At 48.9% G+C, this 24,895-nt stretch overlaps 4 protein-coding genes across 13 annotated transcripts; 2 read left to right on the top strand and 2 right to left on the bottom strand.

Moving 5' to 3' along the window:
• The first annotated feature begins 131 nt into the window (after nt 1-131).
• On the top strand, nt 132-14,226 carry ccdc180 (coiled-coil domain containing 180). The gene is made up of 37 exons (XM_029510003.1): nt 132-188; nt 259-347; nt 435-508; nt 651-760; nt 830-946; nt 1,220-1,330; nt 1,406-1,501; nt 1,571-1,734; nt 1,822-1,935; nt 2,232-2,311; nt 2,412-2,500; nt 2,716-2,835; nt 2,946-3,123; nt 3,207-3,318; nt 8,478-8,604; nt 8,732-8,792; nt 8,899-8,993; nt 9,075-9,256; nt 9,326-9,495; nt 9,580-9,760; nt 9,846-9,992; nt 10,068-10,212; nt 10,365-10,481; nt 10,572-10,649; nt 10,715-10,798; nt 10,996-11,135; nt 11,237-11,298; nt 11,700-11,754; nt 11,856-11,930; nt 12,041-12,107; nt 12,182-12,317; nt 12,417-12,577; nt 12,648-12,773; nt 12,846-12,942; nt 13,408-13,492; nt 13,618-13,762; nt 13,846-14,226. The coding sequence occupies exons 1-37, from the start codon at nt 132-134 to the stop codon at nt 14,026-14,028; spliced, it is 4,230 nt and encodes a 1,409-aa protein (XP_029365863.1). The 3' UTR covers nt 14,029-14,226.
• An 18-nt stretch (nt 14,227-14,244) lies between these two features.
• Nucleotides 14,245-16,951, bottom strand: entr1 (endosome associated trafficking regulator 1). Of its 5 annotated transcripts, none has more exons than XM_029510027.1 (10): nt 16,611-16,951; nt 16,146-16,267; nt 15,976-16,071; nt 15,721-15,812; nt 15,462-15,648; nt 15,286-15,359; nt 15,085-15,196; nt 14,890-14,952; nt 14,651-14,811; nt 14,245-14,550 (listed from the first exon to the last, which is right to left on the bottom strand). In XM_029510027.1, exons 1-10 carry the CDS (start codon nt 16,651-16,653, stop codon nt 14,460-14,462), a joined length of 1,041 nt encoding a protein of 346 aa, XP_029365887.1. In that variant the 5' UTR covers nt 16,654-16,951; the 3' UTR covers nt 14,245-14,459. The 5 variants fall into 5 exon arrangements, with proteins under 5 accessions (XP_029365887.1, XP_029365889.1, XP_029365888.1 ...); XM_029510029.1 differs by having other exon boundaries at nt 15,462-15,588; nt 16,611-16,920; XM_029510028.1 differs by having other exon boundaries at nt 14,651-14,790; nt 16,611-16,914.
• chek2 (checkpoint kinase 2) lies at nt 16,806-22,076 on the top strand. Of its 3 annotated transcripts, none has more exons than XM_029510025.1 (15): nt 16,806-16,956; nt 18,040-18,286; nt 18,371-18,495; nt 18,580-18,712; nt 18,906-18,996; nt 19,088-19,184; nt 19,390-19,443; nt 19,527-19,591; nt 19,696-19,795; nt 19,875-19,961; nt 20,048-20,211; nt 21,051-21,166; nt 21,332-21,417; nt 21,652-21,717; nt 21,862-22,076. In XM_029510025.1, exons 2-15 carry the CDS (start codon nt 18,049-18,051, stop codon nt 21,970-21,972), a joined length of 1,533 nt encoding a protein of 510 aa, XP_029365885.1. In that variant the 5' UTR covers nt 16,806-16,956; nt 18,040-18,048; the 3' UTR covers nt 21,973-22,076. The 3 variants fall into 3 exon arrangements, 2 of the variants coding, with proteins under 2 accessions (XP_029365885.1, XP_029365884.1); XM_029510024.1 differs by having other exon boundaries at nt 16,812-16,924; XR_003841077.1 differs by lacking the exon at nt 21,862-22,076 and having other exon boundaries at nt 16,812-16,924; nt 21,051-21,221; nt 21,282-21,417; nt 21,652-21,714.
• On the bottom strand, nt 21,218-24,041 carry gstt2 (glutathione S-transferase theta 2). 4 transcript variants are annotated; one of them, XR_003841079.1, is made up of 6 exons: nt 23,865-24,039; nt 23,278-23,365; nt 22,946-23,096; nt 22,701-22,877; nt 22,133-22,615; nt 21,218-21,476 (listed from the first exon to the last, which is right to left on the bottom strand). XR_003841079.1 is itself a non-coding variant. In XM_029510033.1 (5 exons), exons 1-5 carry the CDS (start codon nt 23,971-23,973, stop codon nt 22,567-22,569), a joined length of 579 nt encoding a protein of 192 aa, XP_029365893.1. In that variant the 5' UTR covers nt 23,974-24,041; the 3' UTR covers nt 21,218-22,566. The 4 variants fall into 4 exon arrangements, 2 of the variants coding, with proteins under 2 accessions (XP_029365893.1, XP_029365892.1); XR_003841078.1 differs by having other exon boundaries at nt 22,149-22,615; XM_029510033.1 differs by having other exon boundaries at nt 21,218-22,620; nt 23,865-24,041.
• Nucleotides 24,042-24,895: the final 854 nt, after the last annotated feature.

Genomic DNA, 24,895 nt, shown 5'->3' with positions numbered 1-24,895 from the left:
GAGACCAGGTCCGAGTCCGAGTCCGAGTCCGAGTCCGAGACCAGCTCCGAGTCCAAGTCTGAGTCTGAGACCAGGTCCGAGTCCGAGTCCGAGTCCGAGTCCGAGTGCGAGTCCGCTGAACCACCTTCAAGATGACCAGCAGACCGGTACCGAGCGGGAAGGTTTACCGGCAACTGTTTGATGCTCAAGTGGGTCAAAGGTTACAGAGGCCGTTGTGTGTGTCTGTGTGTGTCTGTTAACCTGTCTGTCTCTCTCTAGGTTCAGCTGTCCAGGTCTCTGCTGGCGGGAAACACGAGGACAGACTGTTTGTCTTCAGAGGACAACAGACTGAGCAGCACAACCAGCAGGTAGACAGGCAGAGGGATGCAGGGGGAGAGAGAGACACAGGCAGACACAGACGTCTCTCCCTCTGCCTGTCTCTCTCTCACGTGGTTGTGTCTGTCCTCCAGCAGGTGGCAGCGTGTGGATGATGTCATTGATGATGTCAGCAGACTTCCTGACACCATAGGTTTGTATGGAGCTGATCTGGACAATCATCTGGACAAACATCTTGACGGCAGCTGTCTGAGCAGCTTGTTTGTTTTTTGGGAAGGACATTTAATTTGTGCCTTCACAGCCAATCAGCTGCAGCTCTGTCCTCTGTCTCGCAGCAGCCCACCATCCATGCTCTGGCATCACTGAACATTTGACGGAGAGAAAATACAAAAAACACGAAGAGGCTCTGAAACATCTGGATGAAGAACTGACAGGACTCACTCAGGTATAATACACACTGAGATAATACACACTGATATTCACACTGAGATGAATAACTGTGGTGTCCTGTCAGGTGTGTGAGACTCAGGTGAGGACTATCAGTCAGGAGCTGCTGTCCTGTCTACAGGATGTGGACCTCCGACTGGACGCTCTGAGGGACGGGATGGAACAGCTGGAACATCTGGATCATGTCAGTGTGTTGCACACAAACTGTCATCGCCTTCATCAAAACATTCAAGAGTCACAATTTGCATCAAACTCTGTGTCCAGGCACCTTCTCTTCTTCTGCTCTTGTTCTTTCTCTGTCCCTCTACCGACCCCCCTCCTCTCCTTCACGCTTGGTCTCACTGTCTCTCTCTCTGTGCTGTAGGGTCTCTTTAATAATGCCATAAAGAATAAGGTGTGTGAGAAGTGCCTTGATGGTGCTATATAAATGAATCTGATCCGATTTGATTTGGTTTAGGAGGTGTGTGGTCTCTGGGAGCAGGCAGAGAGGGAGGTGACTTTGAAGAAGAGGAGAATCCTGGAGCTGAAGCACAAACTAACTGAATCTGAGGCTCAACGAACAAACGAGGTCAGTTTGGGTGAAGGTTCAGGTCTGATGCCAAGTTTCAGCCTCGTCCTCCATCCGTCTCTTCTCTGTTTGTAGATCAGAGCTGTGCTCGGGAAACACTGCCACCTGCTGGAGAAGATCAGCTTCCTAACTCCACATGAAGTCCACAGACTGATCCACACCGAGGCCATGGTGACACCACAACCTCTGACCTCTGACCTTTAGCCTCTCACACAACGACTCATTATTCTCCTGTTTCAGATGTTGAATCAGGCTCTGCTGGCTAATCGACGTAGCACCGCCCGTCTGGTGCTGCTCCTCCAGGAAGGGAACCTGCAGCAGGAGTTGCTCCTCCGCCTGCACTGGAAGGACTGCCTGAACCGGTGGAAGAGGAGCAGAGTCACTGAGGTCATCCACCACTTCAGGTGGGTTGAAACAGGTCATAGACAGGTCCAAACAGACAAAGAACCAGGTCATAAACTGAATCGGGATCAGCGGTATCTGTGTTGCAGGACTCTCTGCAGCTCTGATCGGGATCAGGATCAGCAACTGATTTCGGTTCAGCGGATCAAACAAACTCAGCTTAATCTGGAAAAAAAGCGTTGTGACCTCATCTCTGGGATCTGGTAAGAGACTCTGCGGTCTGGTTCTGGTCTAGGTTTTGGTTTTGGTTTGAGTGTTTGGTCCTGAACACTTCACCAACAGAACCGACAGCAGGTTCCTCTGGTTGATCCCAAACTGGACATCAACAGCTGACCTGCAGAACTTCGTTCTGGTTCTGAATTTGATCTGAGTCTAAAGAGAAATAAAAACATATCAGGACTAGGACCAGGATGCAGATCCAATAGGTTCAGGAACAATTCTGGCCCAGAGGTCTTTCCCGGAGTTCTGCTCATCCAGTCACATCCAATCTCTGTTTCAGCTCCCTGGTCCCGCCCACATGCTCCACTGCCCTGGTCACTGATTGGTTTATCCAGCTGACAGCTGTCAATCAACAGATTGGTACCTGTCCATTATATCTGTTTCCATAGTCTCACATGTCCATCTTCAAACAAATGGAGACCTAGCAGCAAGTCTGGTTTGTGTGTTTATGTCTCTGCAGAAAGTCTTCATGCCGACCTCCTCCATCAGCTCCGTTGTCATGGTGATAGGACATGGTCGGACCAGCTGTCTGAAGTGGCGCATTGTCAGGTAAACTGGATGATTCATCAGAGCTCAGGTGGAAATGACATCATGTGACATCATATGCACTTTAGCGTGGAAGAAGTTATATGTCCTTTAAGCAGATGTCATTTCCTGTCCTACCTCCACCATGGGGGTCCTGGTCCTAGTTTCAGGTGTGTGACCTGGCCTCTGGGTGGAGGTTAGGTGGTGGGCAGAGCTAACTGTAATGGTTCCTCCTGTAGGAGGCGCTCTCTGCACTGCAGCTGTCAGAGGACGATGTGGACAATTTGGTCAGATCCCAGCTCCTTACTCCGATTGGACAAAGTCAGCGCCTGGATGAAGAGCAATTGGCTGCTTTAGATGTCAGTCACTCTGTTGCTCTGCCATTGGTCCACTCTGTAAAGTTCATTTCACTGTGATTGGTGGAGAGAGCAGCACCTGGTCACATGATCACCTGTCTGTTGGTCTCCAGGTTTGCTGTGACTCTGTGAGCCGTCACGCTGTCAGTCTCAGCAGGTGTGCATTTGTTGCAATGCGAGGAGCAGCGTTGCTATGGGAGACACACAACTGCAGGTTAAAGAGGAGACAAGAAGAGATACAGCAACACCTGGATGACCTGCGCCGTTCACAGCACCGTCACACCCAGGTGAGTCTCCCCTCAGGGTCGTATGTCAGGTGCCTAAGGGGGCGAGGCTTGTTGCCCATGATACTTTGATGCTGCATTGTCAGAGAGAGAAAGCGCAGCTGGATGACCTGTTGGGCATTCTCCGTCAGGAGAGTAATGAGGACACTCTGATGACATCTCTGGAGAAGACTGTCCTCTACCTGCAGGACGTCAAAGACAGGTGAGTCACGTCCACACACTGTAGAGGATCTGGTCCTGGTCAAATTTAATAAAATCTCTCCCTCCCACTGTCTCTCTCTCTCTGAGTGTGTGCTTGGAGTGAGTTTTCAGACTAAAAGTCTATTTTTCTCTTTTCTTTTCTTTTCTTTCCTGTGTGTCATTGTTCGGTTACTGGGTTAATTATTTAGTGTTTAGTGACCTTTTGGTGTCTTTGTTGGTGTTTTTTTTTTTCGTGTTTCGTGGCGGGGATGGCGTCCTCACAGACGCCGTCCCTGTCCCTGAAACATGGCCCAGCTCCTCCGTGGAGCAGGTCGGCCACGGGAACATCTGCTATGCTTCCCGGATGAACAAAGTGGTGGTGTTCCTCAAAGATCAGGCCTTTGTCACCCAGCTGATCGAGAGCGGGCCGAACCTGGAGGACGAGTTCCTCCAGGTCTCCCCGCTGGCGCTGCCCTCGACCCGGGTCACCGTGTTCGGAGTCCCTCCGTTCATCCCGAACGAGGCTCTGGAGAGAGAGCTGAGGAGGTTCGGGAGGTTCGCGAGCGGGTTCCGGTCGGTGGGTCTGGGCTGCAGGGACGCCAAGCTAAAACATGTTCAGTCCCTGAGGAGGCAAACCCTAACCCGATGGCACCGGAGCTGCGGCTGGAGAGGCCGGAGGAGCAGCCGCGGCTGACCATATAACCATGGAAACGGGTGGTCAAGAAAATACTGATGTGGGCGGGGCTGAGCAGGGACAGGAAGGTGGTCAGGGAGGAAAAGTGGGCGGGGCGGACAAGAGCAGAGCTGTAGGGAGGTAAGTGAAGTGGGAGGAGCTAAGCAGGACTGTAGTGAGGTAGGAGAAGTGGGCGGGGCAGAGCAGGGGCAGGAGGGTGGTCAGGGAGGAAAAGGGGGCGGGGAAAAAGCAGAGCTGTAGGGAGGTAAGTGAAGTAGGCGGGGCAGAGCAGGGGCAGGAGGGTGCAGGTGGAGAGATGGAGCCAGGTACAGCCAGGTAACAGAGATGGAGGTGGAGTCAGACTCAGACTGTCTGTCTTTAGCAGAGAGTGTCTCCCAGAGTGCAGACCTTTACTCTCTTAATGAGTTTTTAGACGAAACTTTTTGAAAACAGGTTAATATTACAGACATCTTCCCCAATGTGGAAAAGTTCATCCGGTCTGTGACCACCCTGCAGAAGGTGGTGGGGGTGGACCTACTGGATGGAAAAAAAAAGGTACAGGCTAAAAAAGCATGTGGCTGCCCTGAGAAAGGGCCTCAAAGGCACCAAAGGAGTTAAGAAAATGAGAGTAACCAGATAAACAGCCATGAACACACAACACAGGGTGTCTCTCTCCTGCTGTGTCTGTCTGTCTCTCTGTCTGTCTGTCTGTCTCCCCTCCCCTCTGATGCAGGGCCTCAGGATAGCCTCTCTTAACATTAACGGGGGAAGGAGCGCTGAAAAGAGAGCTCTACTGTCAGAGGTAGTCAGGGACAAAAAACTGGATGTGGTGTTCTTACAGGAAACCCACAGCGACCCTGTAAATGAAACTGACTGGGGCTTATGGTGGGGGGGGCAATACATCCTTAGCCACGGCACCAACCTAAGTGCTGGAGTGGCTATTTTATTCTCTCCCACTGTAGCTGCAAACATTCTATCCAGTTCTGAGATAGAGGGGGGAACATATATGCATATATGCTCCAAACCACGGCCCTGAACGCCTCGCTCTGTTCCAGCGGCTGAAAGACGGGCTAGGCAGATGTAACCAGGGGGAGGTTGTTCTTCTCGGGGGGGACTGGAACTGCGACGGGACAGGAGCCCCCCCCCTCAGTCCTCCTCTTTTCTGGACTCTTGGGTAAAGGTGACAGATAACAGAGTCAGTGCAGCCAGACTGGACAGGTTTTACATCTCTGGGTTTTTTATTCCCCGTATAACAAATAGTAGCATCCTCCCTGTGGGGTTTACAGACCATCACTTAGTGAGGGCAGAGCTGTTTTTATCCCCTACCCAGAGATCATCACCATTCTGGCATTTTAATGTGAAACTTTTAATGGACAATACTTTTTGTGAAAATTGTAAACTCTTTTGGTTTTATTGGAAGTCCAGAAAGGAGGATTTCCCCTCCATTAGTCAGTGGTGGGAGGTGGGAAAGGGGCAGATCGGGGTTTTCTGCCAGAAGTACACGGCCTACTCGACCACCAACACCAGGAGGGCTGTGGAGCAGCTGGAGAGTGTGTCCCCAGCCAGCGCTGAGACCCTGACCTCCAGGAGACAGCAGCTGAGCGGCCTTCTAAATGAGAGAGCCAAGGGAGCTCTGGTCCGAGCTCGCTTCACCAGACTGAAGGATATGGACGCTCCGACCACCTTCTTCTTTGGTTTAGAAAAGTCCGAGGCCCAGAGGAAGAGGATGGTGTGTCTCCGTCTGCCGGACGTGATGCTCTGAGTTTGGACCTGTCCCTCCAGGAGCTGACCTCGGCCGTCACCCAAATGGCCTCGGGGAAATCTCCGGGCATGGACGGGCTGCCTGCTGACTTTTTTTAAACACTTATGGGATTTACTGGGACATGATGTGCTGAATGTCTTTAAGGAGTCTTTTAATAAAGGGAACCTTCCGGCTTCCTGCTGCAGCACAGCAGTGAAAAACTGGAGGCCTGTGGCTCTTTTATGCACAATAACAAAATTTTATCCAATAGACTAAAAGGTTGTATTGGACAATTGATTGGGGTCAACCAATCATATTGTGTCCCAGACAGATCCATACAGGACAATTTGTTTTTAATGAGAGACATTTTTGACATTTGCAAATGTTATAATCTAAATGTTGGCATTTTAGCAGTTGATGAAGAAAACGCATTTGATCGTGTGGATCATTCATTCCTATTTGCCACTTTGCAGGCGTTTGGTGTCGGGCAGCACTTTTTGTCTTGGGTGAAACTGTTATATAAGAGTGCGTGTTGTGTGGTGAAGGTGGGGGGAGGGCTCAGCTGTCCTGTAGAGGTGAGAAGGGGGATCAGGCAGGGCTGTCCGATCTCAGGGCAGCTGTATAGTATTGCCATCGAGCCGCTCCTATTCAGGCTCAGGAAGCGGCTAAAAGGACTTAGTCTGCCTGAGCCGGCCCCCCCTGTCGTGGTGTCAGCCTATGCAGATGACATCAGCATTCTGGTCCAGGATCAGAGGGATGTCGAGGAGCTGGAGAGGAGCATAGCCCTATATGAGAACGGCTCCTCTGCTCGAGTAAACTGGGGGAGGAGTGAGGCCTGTCTGGTGGGGAAATGGAGCAGGGGGACCGCTCCTGGCCTTCCTGGAAACCTGCAGTGGGGGAGTACAGGGATAAAGGTTGTGGGGGTTCACCTGGGCAGTAAGGACAGGGAAAGGCAGAACTGGGAGGGAGTGCTGGGGAAAGTGCAGGCCAAGTGGTCTAAATGGACATGGTTGCTACCTCAGCTGTCCTACAGGGGAAGAGTTCTGATCATCAACAACCTGGTCGCCTCGTCCCTGTGGCACAGGCTGCAGGTGTTGGTGCCTCCACCTGACCTCCTAGAACAAATACAGCGGCTCCTGGTGGACTTCTTTTGGACTGGGTGTCATTGGGTAAGAGCGTCGGTCCTGTACCTCCCTGTGGCAGAGGGGGGTCAGGGCCTGGTGGACATCAGGTCCAGGTCTACAGCCTTCAGGCTTCAAGCAGCTCAGTGGCTGCTGTATGGACATCCCCCCTGCTGGTCGGTGTTGGCCAGCCTGCTTCTTCGGAAAGCCAGCTGGCTTGGATTAGATAAATAATTTTTCTTTTTAAAACCAGCTGGATGCGACCTGGTGGGGCTCACACCCTTCTACAGGTCACTGCTTGATGCTTGGATGACATTGACTGTCGCCCGACCCCCTAAACCTCGGCCAGGGTTTTGGCTCTTTGAGGAGCCCTTGTTTTTTAACCCCCTCCTGCCTGTTGCTGCCCTCTCCTCGCCATCACTGAGGGAGAAACTCATCGGGGCGGGAGTGGTGAAGCTGGGCCCCCTCACTAGGAGGACTCCTGAGGAACTGGCTGCGGTATCAGGGATCTGGTCCCTCAGGATGCTACGGACTCTCTTGGAGGAAGTGTGGTGTTCATTGCCTGCTCCGCTGAGGGAGTTTGCCAGGACTATGGCTGACCAATGGAGAGAGGGCCAGGATTACATCTTCCCCTTGGTCAGTGTGAGCAGTGTGGGGGAGTGGACCGAGGACAGCGGTCAGCTCCTCTCCCTGAGGACACCAGTGCTGGCCACATTCAACACATGCAGCAAACAACACCTGTACCTCAGCTGCATCAAGGTGCTGAACCTCTGCTGGCTGGCTGGAGTTCGGGAGTCGAGGTGGACCGGGGTGTTGGAATCAGACTCTTCCCCTAAAGGCTGCTGGGGTCTCCTGTATAAGTGTCCCGTTGAAAAACGGATGGCCAACCTCCAGTGGAGGATTATACACGGAGCTATAGCTACGACCAGACACAGAGCTCACTTGGACCCCGGCACTGAGGTGCCCCTTCTGCCCTGAACCTGAAACCCTCCAACACCTGGTGCTGTCCTGCCCTCGCCTGGCAGGACTGATGGACCTCCTGAACGAGTGGGTGGAGACCCAGGGAGAAACCTTCTCTCCATCCCTATTTGTGTTTGGTCCCAGATACACCCCCAGGAAGAGACAGTCCCTGGTTTTGATTAATTTTATCTTTGCAGCTGCTAAGTTGGCGATCTGGAGAACCAGAAAGAATCAGATGAGGGGTGAAGGCTGGACTGACCCGGTCCGCTGTTTGAAAGGTTTGGTGGTGGCTCGGTTGAAAGTAGAGCGAGCGTTTTTCACCCTGACCGGTAACATGAACGGGTTCAGAGCCTTGTGGGACTGTGGGCATGTCCTGACCTCACTGGGGGACAGCACTCAGCTTGGCCTGGCTTAGCTCAGTTTAGTTTAGCCTAATTTAGTTTGGCTTATCTTATTCTTCTTCCACCTTAGTGTGTGTGAGAGGGTGTGAATATAAGTTTCCATGTTTTTTGTTTTGTCCTTTTTATTAATTTAACTTTCTGAATTTCCTGATTTTTCTTTATTGATTTTTTTTAAATATATGACTTTTAACTTATTTGCAAAAGTTTTTAAGAATGAGCTAAAAATAAAGTTTTGTTAAAAGTCAAAGTCTCTCTCTCTCTCTCTCTCTCTCCCTCCCTCTGTAGCTGCAAACAGTATGCCTGTGACCAGTGTGCAGTTCTGGATCGTCTCCCATCTGTCTCTCTGGATGAACTCTTCTCCTACAGCAGCAGCCTGAGCTCTTTCTACCACCTCACAAATACCTATGCACCGGTAACCATGACAACAAACATACACACTCAATACCTGCAGAGAAAGGAAATTCCATCAGTTCAGAGGTCACACTGAAGTCACCAAGTGGAGCTTCGGTCTAAAGTCCAAACATCTTCCTCTTCCTCAGAGTCCAGAAGAACTACATGTAGAGAACCTCCACCTGTTTTCCACCAAGTCCTCAACCCTGGGTCGGCTTGTCTGTCTCCCTGTCTGACTGTCTGCCTGACTGTCTGTCTGTCTGTCTGTCTGACTGTCTGATTGACTGTGTGTCTGTGTTTTGGGTTGTTGCAATAGAGATGAGTTTGAAGGTTGAAATAACAGATCATCATCCAATGGGCTTTCAGAATGATTCAGGTCCCAGCCAGCTGTCTCAGGATTGGCTGACTGAGGTGACACTCTGATCAATGAGAAACTATCAACAACTTATTGGTCCAAACAAAGCACGTCTGTGTCTGTCTGTATTGTTGTAGGCGGAGTCTTCTCTGCTGTATCTCAGTGACTTCAGCAGGAATGCCATGTTTACATCATCACAGGGCGTGGCTTATACTGGCCCCGCTTTCAGATGCCCCACCCCCAGCCTGCCAGGGAACCTGGAGCGAGAAACTCACCTGAGTCTGTTTCCTGCTGAGCTTCTCACTTACACACTGAGCAGGTACACACACATACACACATACGTGCATGCACAGGCCTCAGAGGCTGACAGCGTATGTCTGATGTCCAGGACTCGAACTCTGTTTATGGATCACCTGGAGCAGCATTTCCATGACGTTCTTAGCTCTACCATTGCCACAGTAACAGACAGGAAGAAGGCTGTTTATTTGGAACAGGAGTTTCAACTACAGCAGCTGAACCCCCAATACATCCACACACACATTTACCAACCTCGCCAAGGTAACACACTCACACAGACACACACACACAAACCAAACACTGCATGTATGTGTGTGTGTTTATTACTGTGTGTTTGCATGTCAGCGGAACTGCAGGTCCACCAGCAGTGTGTAGACTGTCACTGTCAGGACGTGTTGGATGTGTTGACGTCCTGCAGGACGCAGCTTCAGGAGCTTCAGTTCACAATCAGCAGGAAGAACCTAGAGTTCAGTGCCACTCTGTCCAGTATGGAGAACGACATCCTGACAGCTGCCAGCAGCCTTCGGTAACCTACAGCGAACGCCACTGTGAAGCCACTTGACTAGGACTGGATCAGTCCCTGAGTCTGAAGCTCTGATCTGTGTTCCCAGGCTGGAGATGCTCAGCTCCACCCTGCAGAACTGTTTGGATCAACATGTCAAACACATCCAGACCTGTCAGACTGCCTTCAGACAAGCAGTCCAGGTCAAACTGGACCAAGTCAGACACACCACAACACAACTGCTCAGCTCCTTCAGGTAGGATCTGGAACACCTGAACATTACCTTTGTGACATCAGAGCAACTGAACCCCTCCCCACCCACCCACCCTAGGCTGTTCAGTGAAGGTGGAGACTGTGCCCCCCCAGAGGTGAAGCTGCTGAGGAAGAAGCTGATTGAACAGACCAAACAAATCAGTGGGACAGAGGAGGCCCTCTGCTCTGAGCTGGGCAACTTCGAGTCCAGGACTCTACAGCAGGTCTAAATCTGAAAACAACATAATCTGGATTAAGTTTTAGGCTTGGATTCAGTCCAAGATGTTCAGATGATCCGGATCTGTCATCAGTTCCTGTGATGATCAGTGTATCTGTGGTTCAGCTGTGACATCACAGATCTTTGCTCCACCTCCAGGTGAGAGAGGTGTCGGGCCGATTGGAGGAGAAACTTTCCCTCCTGAAGTCGGAGCTGGGATTCATGGAGATGATCCAAAGTGAGATCAGCAACACACAGATCCTGATCAGGACCGAGGTACCAGTCTGGCTGACTGTCTGCCTGTATAAACCTGTCTGTCTGCTTGAGCCTATCTGCCTGTCTGTTTGAACCCGTCTCTCTCTCCAGGCAGTCAGCTGTCAGCAGCAGCAGGCAATGATTAGCAGCAGATTGGAGGACTTGAGGAAAATGATGGAGGACAGACAGGTACTGAATTCTGGTTCTGTCCCTCAGCTCTGGAGGACAAATCTAATCTGTCTGTCTGTCAGCAGGTGTCTCCAGATCAGGCCTTTCCTCTCCTGTCTTCAGTCAGTGAAGACCTGATGAAACAGCATCAGTATCTTTCCTTTGAGCTGGTAGGTACTTCCTGTGTGAACTACCTTTAGTTCACATGGTTCACAGCCTGTATGTGAACTTCTCCCCGTCATCCTGATGTCTTCTGTACAACAACTATACTAGTCTATGTGTTCTGTGTAGGCTTATTGTGAGACCATTTGTCGTTGTGGACAAAGACGTAGTGTGTTGACTTTGTGCTGTTGTCCCACACCTACAGGAAGACCTCACCTCATCAGGTTGTCTTAAGTCCAGTAAGAAAGTCCAGTCCACCCCACCTTCTGGTTTAGTGGAACCAAGCAGCGCTGATGTAGACTTCCTTGATGATCCTGTCGTGGGTGTCATCAAGTCCCTGAACAGGTGCAGCTAAACCCCCAAGTCAGACAGTGGAACCTGATTGATGTTGATGGTGATGTTTTTATTCTTCCCCCTTTTTATTTCCTGACAAATGAACTCTTCAGGTTCAGTCTGATCCAGAACAAAGCAGCAGGACCAGTAGGACCAGCAGGGAGACAAGACACAGGTAGGTAACTCAGTGAATCGAAGAGTCTGGTATGTCCCAGGGTCCCTGCTGACAGTAGCTTCCAGTTGGGGCATAACCATTTTTAACCACGACTCCATTCCAGTAGTACCAGCCCTTCTGTGTGGGACAATTTCCAGGAATGGGACAGTCTGGGGGTGAAGGCTCTGGCTGTCCTGTTCATGTGGGTCACAGGAGGGGCCTGGACGAACAGTCAGATCTGGATCCTGCAGCCCCACACTCAGTCCAGATGGGGGCAGGAAGTGAGCCCATTGCATCATGGGAGTTCAGGAACTGAGTCAGCTAACTGTATTGAATATCCCCTCCTCCTACCCTCATTCTCTCCCTGCTCTACCCATTGGTCCATTGGAGATGTCTCTGACCCAAAATATTTCTGTCTGCAGGTCAGAGTCCAACACATCTTGAACAGAAAAACACTGAGTCTGTCAATGTCCTGAGGTACACACACACGTGCACAGGTCCAGATGTATTTACCTGGGTCAGCTCTGTCACATGATCCCCCCTGAAGGTCCAGATTCAACCCTGTTTCTATTTGTCAGGAGCTGCAGATCCGCCAGGAATCAAAGATGGTTCCACATCTTTGGTTCCAAACCCGAACCGAAACAGAACTCACAGTAAGTCTGATGGTGTGGTCTGTTGTGGTCTGTTGTGGACTGATGTGGTCTGGTGTGGACTGGTGTGGACTGGTGTGGACTGGTGTGGACTGATGTGGTCTGGGTTTCAGCTCCTTCAGCTCCACAGTGGACTCTCTCCTTTGGAGGACCAATGATGTTGTTCTCCAGGCTGCAGAGGTGATGAAAAAGAGGGGGGGCAGGTCTGGACTCAATGAGAACCAGCTCTCTAACAGACCACATCTCTTCTTCAGAACTTTTACAGCAGAGAGCGTCTCACCGGGTTCCTGCTTCTTCCTGACACTTTGGACACATGGATGGAGAATATGCAGCAAAGGCTGCTGGGATACCACGATCAGGCCAGGAGATTTCTGAGAACAAGCAGAAAGGGTACATAGCTAAAATAATGCTCAAACCCTGCCCCTGCTTCTGAACCATGAACCCTGCCCTCTGACCTTGAACCCTGAACCCTGGCTGTATTTCTCTCAGATCTTCTCCACCAGCTGTCTCTGTTCAAGGATCTGCTGCTCTTGTTTCCTTCAACTTTAATCACTAATTACAAGCACCAGATGGAGGTGGGGCTCAAAGAGGAGGTGGGTGGAGTCAAACAGCAACTAGAGGAAACTATGGTAGCCAGTGAGCAGGAGAAGGTGTGTACCTGAGAAACAGAAATGCAGGTGTGTCTAGGTGAGTGTCCTGACTCTGGGCTCTGGTCCTCAGACTGACACTGTCCGTCAGCTGAGAGCTTCTCTGAGCTGCCACGAGCTGCAGAAGCTGATCAGCAGGGAAGAGCTTCGACAACAGCAGCTACGTGACAACATCTGCCGCTCGCATCTGAAACTGCAGGTAACACCTGTCACACCTGCACCTGTCACACCTGCTGCACCACTCAGGCTGAGGGGGTGTGTTTGTGTGCAGGAGTGTGCTCGAGTCCAGGGGGAGGAGTTTATAACATCGTTGGCCTCTCTGACAGAGAAGTTGTTCTGTCTGCTGGATAACCTGCTGATCCCTGCAAGTAAGCTTTGACCTTTGACCTTTAACCTTCACCCTGCCCTGCAGCTTTATAAGGTGTCAAGAATGAGGACTTTGAACTTCAGCATGTCAGCAGTCGATCTGGAGATGACTCCAGTCCAGGGCAGCATGGCAGCATAGTGGTCAGTGCTGTTGCCCCACAACAAGGAGGTCCTGGTCCGGTTCCTGGCCTGGAGCCTCCAAAGACATCATGCTCGGGTTCATTGGTGACTCTAAACTGTCCGTAGCTCTGTCCGTCTCTGTGTTGGAGTGGAGACCGGTCCAGGCTGACCCCACCCCTCGCCCAGAGTGAGCTGGGATTGGCTACAGAACCCCCCGTGACCCGGAAACAGAACAGAGGAGATGGATGAATTAAAAGGATCTCGTCCATTTCTGTTGACCTCCAGACCAGGTCTCATCACAGCTACCTGTGACTTTGTCTCAAGTGTTTTGTGTTCTTTTTCTATAGAAACCGATGTAGCATCCCAAAAACATGTTGTAGACAGTACTGTTACCGTGGAGACAGGAGCTGATCTGAAGCCCTGTGGAAAAAGGTGACATCGCACCTGATATTTATATTTATTACCCCACCTGTAATGTCACTGGTAACCCAATATTATTACCTCACAGGTAATATTAAAAAATGATCTGAATAAGTATGTATGTGTGTGTTTATCAGGGTCTGGTCTGGGATATCGTACCTGTCTCTGCCCCCAGATGAGGGGTTGTCCTCTGTTATCACAGCAACAACAGCATCCATCAGCACATACAGGTGCACCCTGGGACATCTGAATATTATAGAGCAGAGAGACACTGCTGTGAAGGTACACATACACACAAGTACACACACAGACATACGAAATAATTCTCATTAATGTGTGTGTGTGTGTGTGTGTGTGTGTGACAGGAATTCGAACAGCTGTTCCGGTCGGAGATGTTACGTTTAGAAGAGGACAAACGAAAACAGTTGAGGGAACTACACAACTGGAACACACACTGGAGACAACAGATACACAGTCTGAGACACGCAACTGGCCTGTACAGGTCATGTGATCAGGGGTCAGGTCTAAGAGGGGGTGGGGCCATATAGTGATGATCACAACCTGAAACCAACATCAGTCAAATCCTCCATGCTCCAGTCCTGGAGATCAGAACCAGAACTGGGTCAGCTGATTCCCTGACTCTAAAGGTTGCTTCACTCTGGACACATCACCAGTCCATCACAGAGACACACCTTCAGACAGGAGGTGAACAAGAGGTTTTTATTGTCTTTGAACTTCCAAATAAAAAAAAGAAAACAACGAGCTGATTGAAAAAAGTTGTTTATTATAAAATAAAACAAAACACAAAATGTCTTGTGATGTCATCAAACCCACCAATCAAGAGCCAGATATCCTATATCCTAAGGTTCAGCCCAGGTGTTGGACAACAGAGACCTGCTGACCTTTGACCAACCATGTCCTCCAAGGTGGACTGGAAATCTGAGGGTCCAGCAGGTGTAGACCAGGTGGACTGGAAGGTTCAGGACTCTGATGTGACACTGGAGATTTTATCAACGGACTGAAGCAGATGAGAAACCAAGCGGAGAGTCTCTGCTTCTCCCAACAGCTGACTGAAGACAGACAGTTAAGACAAAGACAGGTGATACAGACTGGTGTCTTTCCGTCAGTAGTCAAACTGTCTACTTTTAGTAGTCAAAAGCGGGTACTAACCGGATGGAGGACTCGGCGTGGCTTGCTGTCTGGTTCAGGTACTCAGACGCCATCTGTGCATTTTGCTTCATCGTCATGACAACCTGAGATTCTGCCACCTTCAGACCGTTATTCTCCGACCGCAGAGATTCCACCTCTACCTGAGGAAGACATTGAAATGCCTGTTCACTCAGGTGAGAGTCAGCTGATCAGTCCTCTGACATCATCACAGGGCACCAATCAGCTGATCAAGCATTTACCTGCAACTGCTGTAGCTCCACCCTCAATTTGGAAACACTGTTTTCTGCTTTCAGTGCTCGCTTCTATGAGAGACAGGTCAGAGAGAGAGTTCTGGGATGAATGGGTTTGGACCCTTGACACAGACCATCATCCTTCACGTGTCATGGATGAGCGTGTAAGGCACCATCATGGCTGCCATAGTGGCCATCATTTACCGTCATCAGGTGGAGGTTCTGCTCCACTGAGTGAACCATGGTCTCCAAATCCTGAGCCTCCTTCTCCTCCTGACGCCTCTTCTGGACCAGCTCCTCAGAGAGCTCCAGCACCCTGAGGGGACAGGGCACAGGCAGAGGCACGGTAGCTTAAAACTCTCCCATTTGTTATTTGTTGGTGTCATGTGATTAGTTGGTGCTAACCTGCGTTCACTAGTATATGATCTCCTCTGCAGTTCCCTGATAGTTCTCCTGAGCAGCATGTTCTCCTCTTTCAACTGGGACAAACACAGAACAGGAGAACCCTTGAAGGACTGGACCTACAGGACGACCCTTTAAGAACCAGTTCATCAGAAACGGAATGGAAGAAGAGAAGTTACCTGCTGTATGTGGCTCCTCCCACTCCTCTTTCTACAGGAGATGGCTGCTTCAGCCATGGAGGTCTCATCATCTCCTTCGTAGTTCTCGCCTCGTCCTCTCTGCTGAACTTCAGGTTTGGAGGAGAACCTGTTAATCATCGTTCTCTTCAGAGGACTGGCCAAACGGTTTCCTGTCCAACACCCTGACCTGAAACCAGACTAAAGGTCCCTCACCATAATGGGACTCAGCAAGTCCAGGACGCCCGCTGTGTTGACTCACCTGGTCTCCTCCTCTTCATCGGTATAAAGTGAGGAGGTGCTGTCAAAATCTGACTGGAAGCTCTGCCCCCACCCCTCATCCTCTTCCTCTTCCTGATTGGACAGACAAGAGTGTTTATAATTATTCAGCTGCTCCTGAAACCTGGACACAAGTTTCATGTCCCATCCCCAGGTCCAGGTTCTGGTCTGTGCTTATTTAATCTCTGATCTGATCTGAACCTGATCCACATGTTAGTACTTCATGATGCCACAATACCTGTGATGCGAGGGAGGGCTCGGTGAAGAAGCAGCTCTGGAGGTTGGAGTCAAAGGTCAGGTTCCCCATGTGTGACAGGGGCTGAGAGCTGCTGGGCTACAGACACTGTCCATTACTCTTGGTTCAAGTGGTTCTTCCTTTCTTGCAGACTCTGAGATCTACATACCTACCTGATCCTGGTTATCCTGCTGGTCTTGATCCTGGTCTTGGCCCTGATGTGGATCCACGTTCTTCCAGCGGAGGAACTCTCTGAAGGAGAATGGGTTCAGCTCCTCAGCTCCCACCTCCTCATCTGAGAAGAAAACAGAGTCAGTTCAGGCCATCCGGTCTGGAGGTCTTCAGCTCTGCAGGTTCTCAGGACTACACCTGCTCAGGAGGACTGAGGGTGGGGCCGAATGTGGACCGTTCAAAGACACCTGTGACCAGGTGACATCACCTTCTAACAGGAAGTAGAACAAACCTGGTGTAGAGAGCAGACTGGACCTTTAACCTCTCTGACGTCATCAGATTCCGGTTTCATCAAAAAAAAAAAATCATAATTTTCTTACCAAAACTCGAACCAACCAGCTTTGACGTCACCTGGTTGGCTGGATGTTTTATATTCAGACACAGAACCAGCTGCAGACCGGACTCACCGTCCGTGATGATCAGGGTCTTGGAGCTCCTCTGTCCGGACATGATGTCCTCAGTTGGACCGAGTCACGGCCTCATCCGGTTCTCCCGGTCCCGTCGTGTCTTCCCTTCAGGACGAAACCAGACCCGGAAACGAACCGGACAGCGCCAAACTCACGTGATCCGCCTACTTACTTGTGATTGGTTAGCGCGGTCACATGACAAAAAACGTTAACTGCAGGGAACACGTTTCCTGCACAATCCAAGTAAAACCAGATTCCGGTCCGGTTCACCTGCCGGAACCCGGAGAAGAGTCCGGCTCCAGAGGACCGAAGCGGTGAGAGACCGACCGACGGGGCGTTAGCCCAGGTCAGCCCGAGTTAACTGTGTTAGCCGTGTTAGCGGTGTTAGCCGGGTTAGCCGGAACTTTGATGGAGCCCTCTTCCGGCTGTGATTGACAGGAAGTGGGCGGGGTTATAAGACTCGCGCACCAGCACATATCGAACTCCGTTTGAAATAATCTGATTTAACGTTGGTGTGCTTTTCTGCAGAGTCTCACTCAGGAGGAGTTCTGGTCTAAATAGGAGCCGGCTGAAAAGAGTTTTCCTGATCAGCCTGAGCCGGGTCAGAGATCCGAGCACTTGATTCCGGACTAAAGTTCCTCGGTGGTTTTCTGTATTGTTGTAGAGGAGATTTGATGAATTATTCAAATATGTGCAGTTGTTGAATGGAGTTTCGCGCAGAGCTGCAGTCAAATAAAATCAAATCAGATTTATTTGTATAGCGTCGAAACATAACAAAGTTACATTAAGGCGCTTTACATATAGAGCAGGTCTCATTATTTAAAGAGAACCAATAGATCCCCCGATGAGCAGGAAAAACTTAATTAAAGAGGGCGGGGGCATCTGCCTCGACTGGTTGGGTTGAGAGAGAGATGCTTAGTCCTCCCCCATCACTTTACAAGCTAGCACTATAGGACTATAGCAGCATATCTAAAGAGTAGATGAACTTTAACTTTTTGCTAAGGAGTCACAGTTATATGTTAACAGAAGGATTTTAAATTCTACTCTGTATTTTACTGGCCGCAGCTGCAGAAGAGCAGCTAACAGGAGAGATGTGATCTCTTTTCCTAGTTCCTGTTAATATTCGTGCAGCAGCGTTCTGAATCAACTGAAGGCCTTTTAGAGATTTGTTTGGACATCCAGGTAGTAATGAGTTACAGTAGTCCAGCCTAGAAGTTATGAATGCATGGACCAGTTTTTCTGCATCCGCTTGAGAGAGGATGTTTCTGATTTTCCTAATGTTTCTCAGGTGGAAGAAAGCTGCCCAGAGCTGCAGTGAAACTGAGTTAAGATAAAACAGTTCGGAAAAAAAAAAAACAAAAAAGAAAAACGCAACAGCAGATTTCATCTCCAGTTTGAGCTGATGTGTTCTCATGTTTCCAATCTCCAGAACATCTACATGTCTGAAGAAGTTCCACATGAGGGGAATCAGTCCCCATCCCAGGCCCCCTCCACCCAGTCCCAGTCTGGTTCTGGTTCTTCCAGTGGGCCAACCTCAGGTAGCCAACCGTCCAGCGGCTCTGGGACACTGAGCAGTTTGGACACCATCCCTGTCACCCTGCCGTCCGTCCCAGAGGAGCCTGAACCAGAACCATGGGGCCGCCTGCTGCCCATGGCCCAGGGCTTCAGGAGCCATGGTTTGCGTTTGTTTTGTTTGTTTGCAGACTGTATAGAAGAGCAATACCTGTTTGTTTACAGTTTGTTTGTTTGTTTGTTTGCAGACTGTATAGAAGAGCAGTACCTGTTTGGACGGGACTCTAAATGTAACTACATCCTTGATGATCCAGATGACCGAGGATCCAAAAAGTTCCGAATCTACAGCAAGAAACACTTTCGGATCTACAGAGTGAGATGACTCCTGCTAATGCTTAAATTATTGTCGACACTAATGCTAATGCTAGTGCTCTGTTTCTGCCTGTCTGTCTGGCAGGAGGACAGTGAGGTCTTCGTGGAGGACTACAGTAATAACGGAACGTTTGTTGACGGGATTCTAATTGGTAAAGGCAAGAAGCTTCCCCTGGTCAACAACGCCGTTCTCTCTTTGTCTGAACAACGGAACAAAGGTCAGAGACTATGGGAGCCAGGTTAATGTCCCAGGGGGGCTGGGTTAATGGGCCCAAAGAGGTTGAGGGACCTCCCTGGTCCTTCCATCTGTAGGCATTTTTCATTTCCTCATTGTTTAATTTACAGAAACACAAATTAATGGTTGGTTGGCTTAGCTTATGCTGTCTGTCCCTCCACCTGTCTCTCTCCCAGTCTTTGTCTACATCGACCTGATGTCTGATGATCAGTCCAGTTTACCAAAAGGGCTTCAGGAGAAATATCTGCTGACTCGACGCATCGGCACGTGAGTTTGACCCTTCACACTGCAGTAATGTCACTTCCTGTGCTCTGCAATTTTCTTATACTGTGTGTGTGTGTGTGTGTGTGTTTTTCAGAGGTGTTTGTGGTGAAGTCAAACTGGCCTTTGAGAGATCAAGCTGTAAAAAATTTGCAGTGAAAATAATAAACAAGAGGAACTTTAAATCAGAAGGGGTGAGTCTCTGCCTCTGCGGCTCTCTAATTGGCTGAAACATTGTCTCTCCTTCCCTTGTTTCCTTATCCCCTTCCTCTGACTGACCTAGCAGAATTACAAAAATGGCAGTTTCTCTGAGCATCAGACAGACTGGCTGATGTTCCTCTGGACCAATAAGAGCCAGTGATGGTCATCATATGATCTTTATCTTTTGTCCAATCACAGACAGCAACACGAAATGCAAACAGAGAGATTGAGATTCTCCAGAGGGTCGACCACGTGAGTCTGAAACCTGAAAGAAACGCAAACTTACAGACTCAGTGTTTCCCCTGCTCATCTCCTCTCTGTGTTCTGTCCTGCAGCCTTGTCTCATCAAGACAGAAGACTTCTATCAGACGGAGGAATGTTTCTACATCGTGTTGGAGCTGTGAGTTCATGTTTGTCTCCAAATAACTTCAAACTGTATTTAAAGGCCCGACGTGCCGCCCCGTCTGTTTAAAGGGCCGGCGTACCATTGTCCTTTGTCCTCAGGATGGAGGGTGGTGAACTTTTCCACAGAGTCAAGTCTCAGCAGCAGCTCCGTGAGTCTGTCGCCAAACTTTATTTCTACCAGATGCTGAGAGCAGTTCAGGTGAGTGGTCGCCATGGTAACAGGTGAATCAGATGTTATAACAGGTGATCATCTTGTCCTAATATGCGTGTGGGTGTAGTACCTACACAGTAAAGGGATCATCCACAGGGACCTGAAACCAGAGAATGTCCTTCTGTCCTCTCAGGACGACATCTGTCTCATCAAGGTACTGACGTGTTCTCACCTTGAGTCATCTGGACCAGGATCCTGACTGACTGATGTAACAACTGATCAGATGTGTGTGTGCGTCAGGTGACCGACTTCAACCAGTCCAGGATCCTGGGGGAGTCTGTCCTGATGAGGACTCTTTGTGGAACCCCATCCTACCTGGCTCCTGAGGTCTTCACCCAGGCCTCCACCACAGGATACGGTCTTGCCGTGGATGCCTGGAGTCTCGGAGTCCTGCTCTTTGTCTGGTAGCCTGTCTCGCCCTCAGCCTGTCCCACACCAAATGTTTTGTTTATTTTTTCCTTTTTATTGAACATCAACAATAGGTGCATAGATACACATACAGAGGAATCACAATGCTCATGTTTATATTTTAACCCTTCCCCCACCCCCAAGAACATGTTGGACACCAATCCATAAAGAATGCATACTTGAATGAGATAGAAATAGATAAATAACTATATGTACTTATAAAAGAGAAACAAAAAAAGCATATGCCTAGGCTTGCCAAGACTTAAGCTGCACATTAAACTGAATATGGTTCATATGGATTAAATCATAAACACTAATATAGATGAAAGATAACCGCTAGGTGGTCGTTAAGTAGGTACAGTTTTGAGTTTACCTAGATGTTTCAACGCCAGATCCCAGACAGAGAAGAATTTATCCCTGGACCCCCTGAGAGTGTATTTTATTTTCTGTAATTGTATGAATTGTGTCAGGTCGCTAAACCACAAAGATACTTTCCAATGTAATAATATTCTTCTACGTGCAAGCAATGTCGTAAAGCAATTATGTTTTTGTAACATTTTTCCTTAATGTTGTGTACCTTCTATCTGTGTTACCAAATATGGCTATAGTGCCAAGCTTCTGACAGCATTTTAAAGATAGTAGACCAATAGGTTGCCATGACCAAAACGTGTTAGATCAGCAGGAATGTTTCAACACCTGTCACAGCTTGCATCTGTGTTAGAATATATTTTGCTTTTGCTTTGGAGTAGTGGATGTGATGTATAATCTTGAATTGTATCATGCTTAATTATGTGTTTAATTAAATGTTGAACAGGGATTATTCTCTGTCTCTCAGTCTGGGTGGTTATCCTCCGTTCCATGAGAGTTTTGGTCGTCAGTCGATCACAGATCAGATTATCAGAGGAGAATTTACGATGGTGGAGTCCAAATGGAGGAATATATCCGACCCAGGTACTGAAGTCGAGCAGAGTCCAACTACTCACTTGTAGTATTTCAATTATCTGTAGTGTGTGTGTGTTTGTGTGTGTGTGTGTGTGTGTGTGTGTGTGTGTGTGTGTGTGTGTGTGTGTGTGTGTGTGTGTGTGTGTGTGTGTGTGTGTGTGTGTGGTGTGACAGCGAAGGATGTGGTGAGGAAGCTGCTGGTGGTCGACCCCATGAAGAGGATGACTATAGATGAAACTCTGCAGCATCGCTGGTTACAGGTAACAACTCTTGATACTGTACACAGAACTGTTACCATAGCAACTACTTCCTGCAGTTCCTGTAGAGATGTGATTAATATTAATGAATGATAATAAAAGTGTATCAGTCAATAACAGCCATAAGTTAAAAAAAAAGAAGAAATCACAGAGCTGTTCTTAACACTATTATTAGTGTTGATATTATTGTTATTACAGAAGATGACCTGTAGTTATGTGATGTAAATTTGACTTCAGGATCATGTGATGATGGAGACAGCTCATAGAATGATGTACCCTGGAGGCCCCCCCACTGCTGCCATGGTAAGAACAGACACACACATCCTATATGTTATACTATACATATACACACACACACACACACACACATACATATATACATATATATATATATATATATATAGTAGTAAAACTTGCCGCCCTTCCCTTTCCACAACACACACACAGGAGGAGGGGTCAGCTTCAGGTTCTGAGGGGAGGAAACGAGGACGAGATGGAAACGAGGAGGACGAACATCCAGCCAAACGCAGGCCAGCCCCACCCCCAACCCCACTGTAGTGGACCAACCAGATTGACTTTTTTCTCAGATCATGTTATGTCACATGTTCACAGCTGTAAATAATGTCTATTATGGTTCTAATAAAGTGTTTTATATTTTTCAGTCCAGTCTGTTGTGATGTGTGAACAAGGAATCATGACAAACATCCTGCTGCTTTACCATTTTCTGAACTCACTGTTGACGTGTTGTCTTTTCTGTTACATCATCAGCATTGGTTGCTGGGGTCAGGACAGAGTTTGCTGTTAGGATGCTAATTTCAGTAGATGGCTCATAGTGATGACATCAGTAATTTGGTTCCCTCCCACACCTACAACAACGAGAAACAAGAAACAACGAGACAGCAGAAGCTTTAAAAGCCATTTTATTGATTTTATTATTGATCTGTTCAAATGTGTCCTGTAACCTGATGGTCAACAAACTGATCACTGAAACCTCCAACCAATCAGATCAATGACTGTAAATGTCATTGTGATGACTGTCACTGTTGTGGCGATGTCACAGCTTGGCTTTGCAGTGCTCTCTGACAGCATACAGGACGGCGTGGGCTCGGTCAAAGGCATCACCGACAGCAGCCTGGACTCTGCTCCTCCAGCTCAGGAGCTGAGGTCGATCCTGCAGGACATCTCTGCCCCCTCCCACAGGCTGCACTGCCAGAGACACACAGGTTAGCAAGAGTCACAGCCTACAGGTCAGCTGATCATCATCTGAACCATTCGTGGCCTCTGACCTGCATGAGCTCACAGATGGCGAGCAGGTCTGCCACGGTGATGTCATCACCACAGAGGAAAGGCTGCCTACGCAGGAACATGGACTCCAGTTTATCCAGCGTGTCATTGAGCTGAGAGAGTGCACGAACCAAACGCACCTGGTCCACCTGAGAGCCAGACTGAGCAGGGAGCAGGACCTGAGGGGGTGGAGTCAAGACAGGTGTGATCTGGACCAATCAAACTGTGTGTGTGTGTGTGTGTGTACCTCCAGTATGAAGACTTTAGCAGCATGTGGTCGTGTGTTGGTGTGATGCCAGGCTGTGTATTCGTCCACTCGGGCTCGTCTTTCTGGTTGCCGTGGATACCAGTGCTCTGGGACGTCATACTTTGTGGCCAGGTACTTCAAGATGGCCTCACTGCAACACACACAAAACTTATTTGTGTGTTATGTGAGAGAATTATATGCGTACATGTACACATAAATTAATCCCTCACATAACATTTGCAGACAAAGTAAAAACAATGAGTACGGTGGTCCTAAAGGTTCAAGAAAAACAAGTAAGCAGTGCGTTGAACCGACTGGGCTTGTGTGTGTACCTCTCAGTGAGGATAAAGTTGTTGTCCACCATGACAGGAACTTTGTTCATGGGGTTCATTCTGGTGAACTCTGGTGTTCTGTTCTCTCCTGCTCAGACCAGAAATCAGAAGTCTCATTTTAACTGTGGGACTGATCTGCAGTTGACCTTTGACCTGCAGTCTGACCTCAGAACGTTTCCCTCTTTACTAATAGCTGATATTAATCATCTACTTTTAATATCAATCAATCTACTTTTTGACCAGCACAGCAGCATAATGGTTAGCGCTGTTGCCCGCAAGAAGAATTCACAAGAAGGTCTGTGTGCAGTCTCCAAAGACGACATGTGTGGGTTCACTGGTAACTCTAAACGGTCTGTCGGTCTGTCTGTCTCTGTGATGGACCGGAGACCTGGGAGACCTCCAGAACCCCCCTTAACCCAGAAACGGGTCAGAGGTATTTATTTAATTTGAGTTTCATCTGATTTGACGCCGAATCCTCCGATAATAAAACGGTCTGCTCCGGTTTACCAGAGTGTTGTTGAGTCGTTCTGGGTCAAAGTTCATCGGGTCAAAGGTCTGGTCCTTCAGAGGCTTCCTTCCGCCCTCACCTTTGCGGATCGCCACGGTCCGGACCCGGTGCGGGATTTTGGCGCAGTCCAGCAAGATCTGGACCGCCCGGCAGGGCTGGGACAGCAGGTCCAGGTAGACTTCGACCATCCCACCTGCTGGTTCTCACGGTGGAGACGAACAAAATCCGGATCCGGCTGATCCGCTTCCTCTGACAGGAAGGAGGAGTCAGCTGCTCGGGCGCCCCCTGCAGGTTGGCCCGGGTCCTTCCTGGGGCGCTAAAGGGCTGAAATCAGAGGAGTGTACTACGAAGTGAGATTAGTGCCTGAACGAGCCATGTTGAGCCTAAAGCCAGACCTGGTCCGGTCCAGTTTTTGTTCCGACTTTCGGCTTAATGTCGGCTGTAAAAAGCGCTGACTTCACCGATCATCCTCCCTGAACATGAGCTCACCGTTTCTGGAAGATCTGGTGGATTCAGGAGCTGTTCGGAGGGAGAGAGTTCTTTCAGACCGGAGTGATCTGTTGGTGTTTTCTGACGAAACAGATTCTCAGCTGAGGGAAGATGTTATCTTGTTGACCAGATGGAAGTAATGTGACCAAACGAAGCCATCAGCAGCAGTTTTTCACCCAATAAAAAAAAAACACCATTCACAGGATGTTTTTTCTTATTTATTAGAGTTCTAGAAAAGGAAAAGTCTAAAGTATACAACGTCAATAATGCTCAACAAAACGTTTTAAAGTACCTTTTACTGCAGTACCCTTTTCCTTTTACTCCAGTTGCTCGATCTCAAGTTTTAGTTTCTTGATTTCCAGCTCTTTTTTCTGTTATCCAGCTCTAGATTCCTTTCATAGAGGGCCCTCACATTGTCTGCTCCAAACTGTATTAATAGGTCATTGAGGTGTTCATGTAAGAGTACATGACAACTTTGACAGTTACCTCTGTATGGGGGCCAGCAAAGGTGTGTGCTGGCAGCATGAACTAATGTGTCTCCTTCAACTGTAAAATAGACTTTAAACTCTATAAGACTCTAAAAGAGGGATAAATGCACAGGAAATACAGCAAATACCACTT

This window comes from Echeneis naucrates, chromosome 9, assembly GCF_900963305.1.
Source record: "Echeneis naucrates chromosome 9, fEcheNa1.1, whole genome shotgun sequence".
Taxonomy (NCBI): Eukaryota; Metazoa; Chordata; class Actinopteri; order Carangiformes; family Echeneidae; genus Echeneis; species Echeneis naucrates.
Note: the sequence above shows the minus strand (reverse complement) of the source record. Positions and strands in the feature narration are given on the sequence as shown.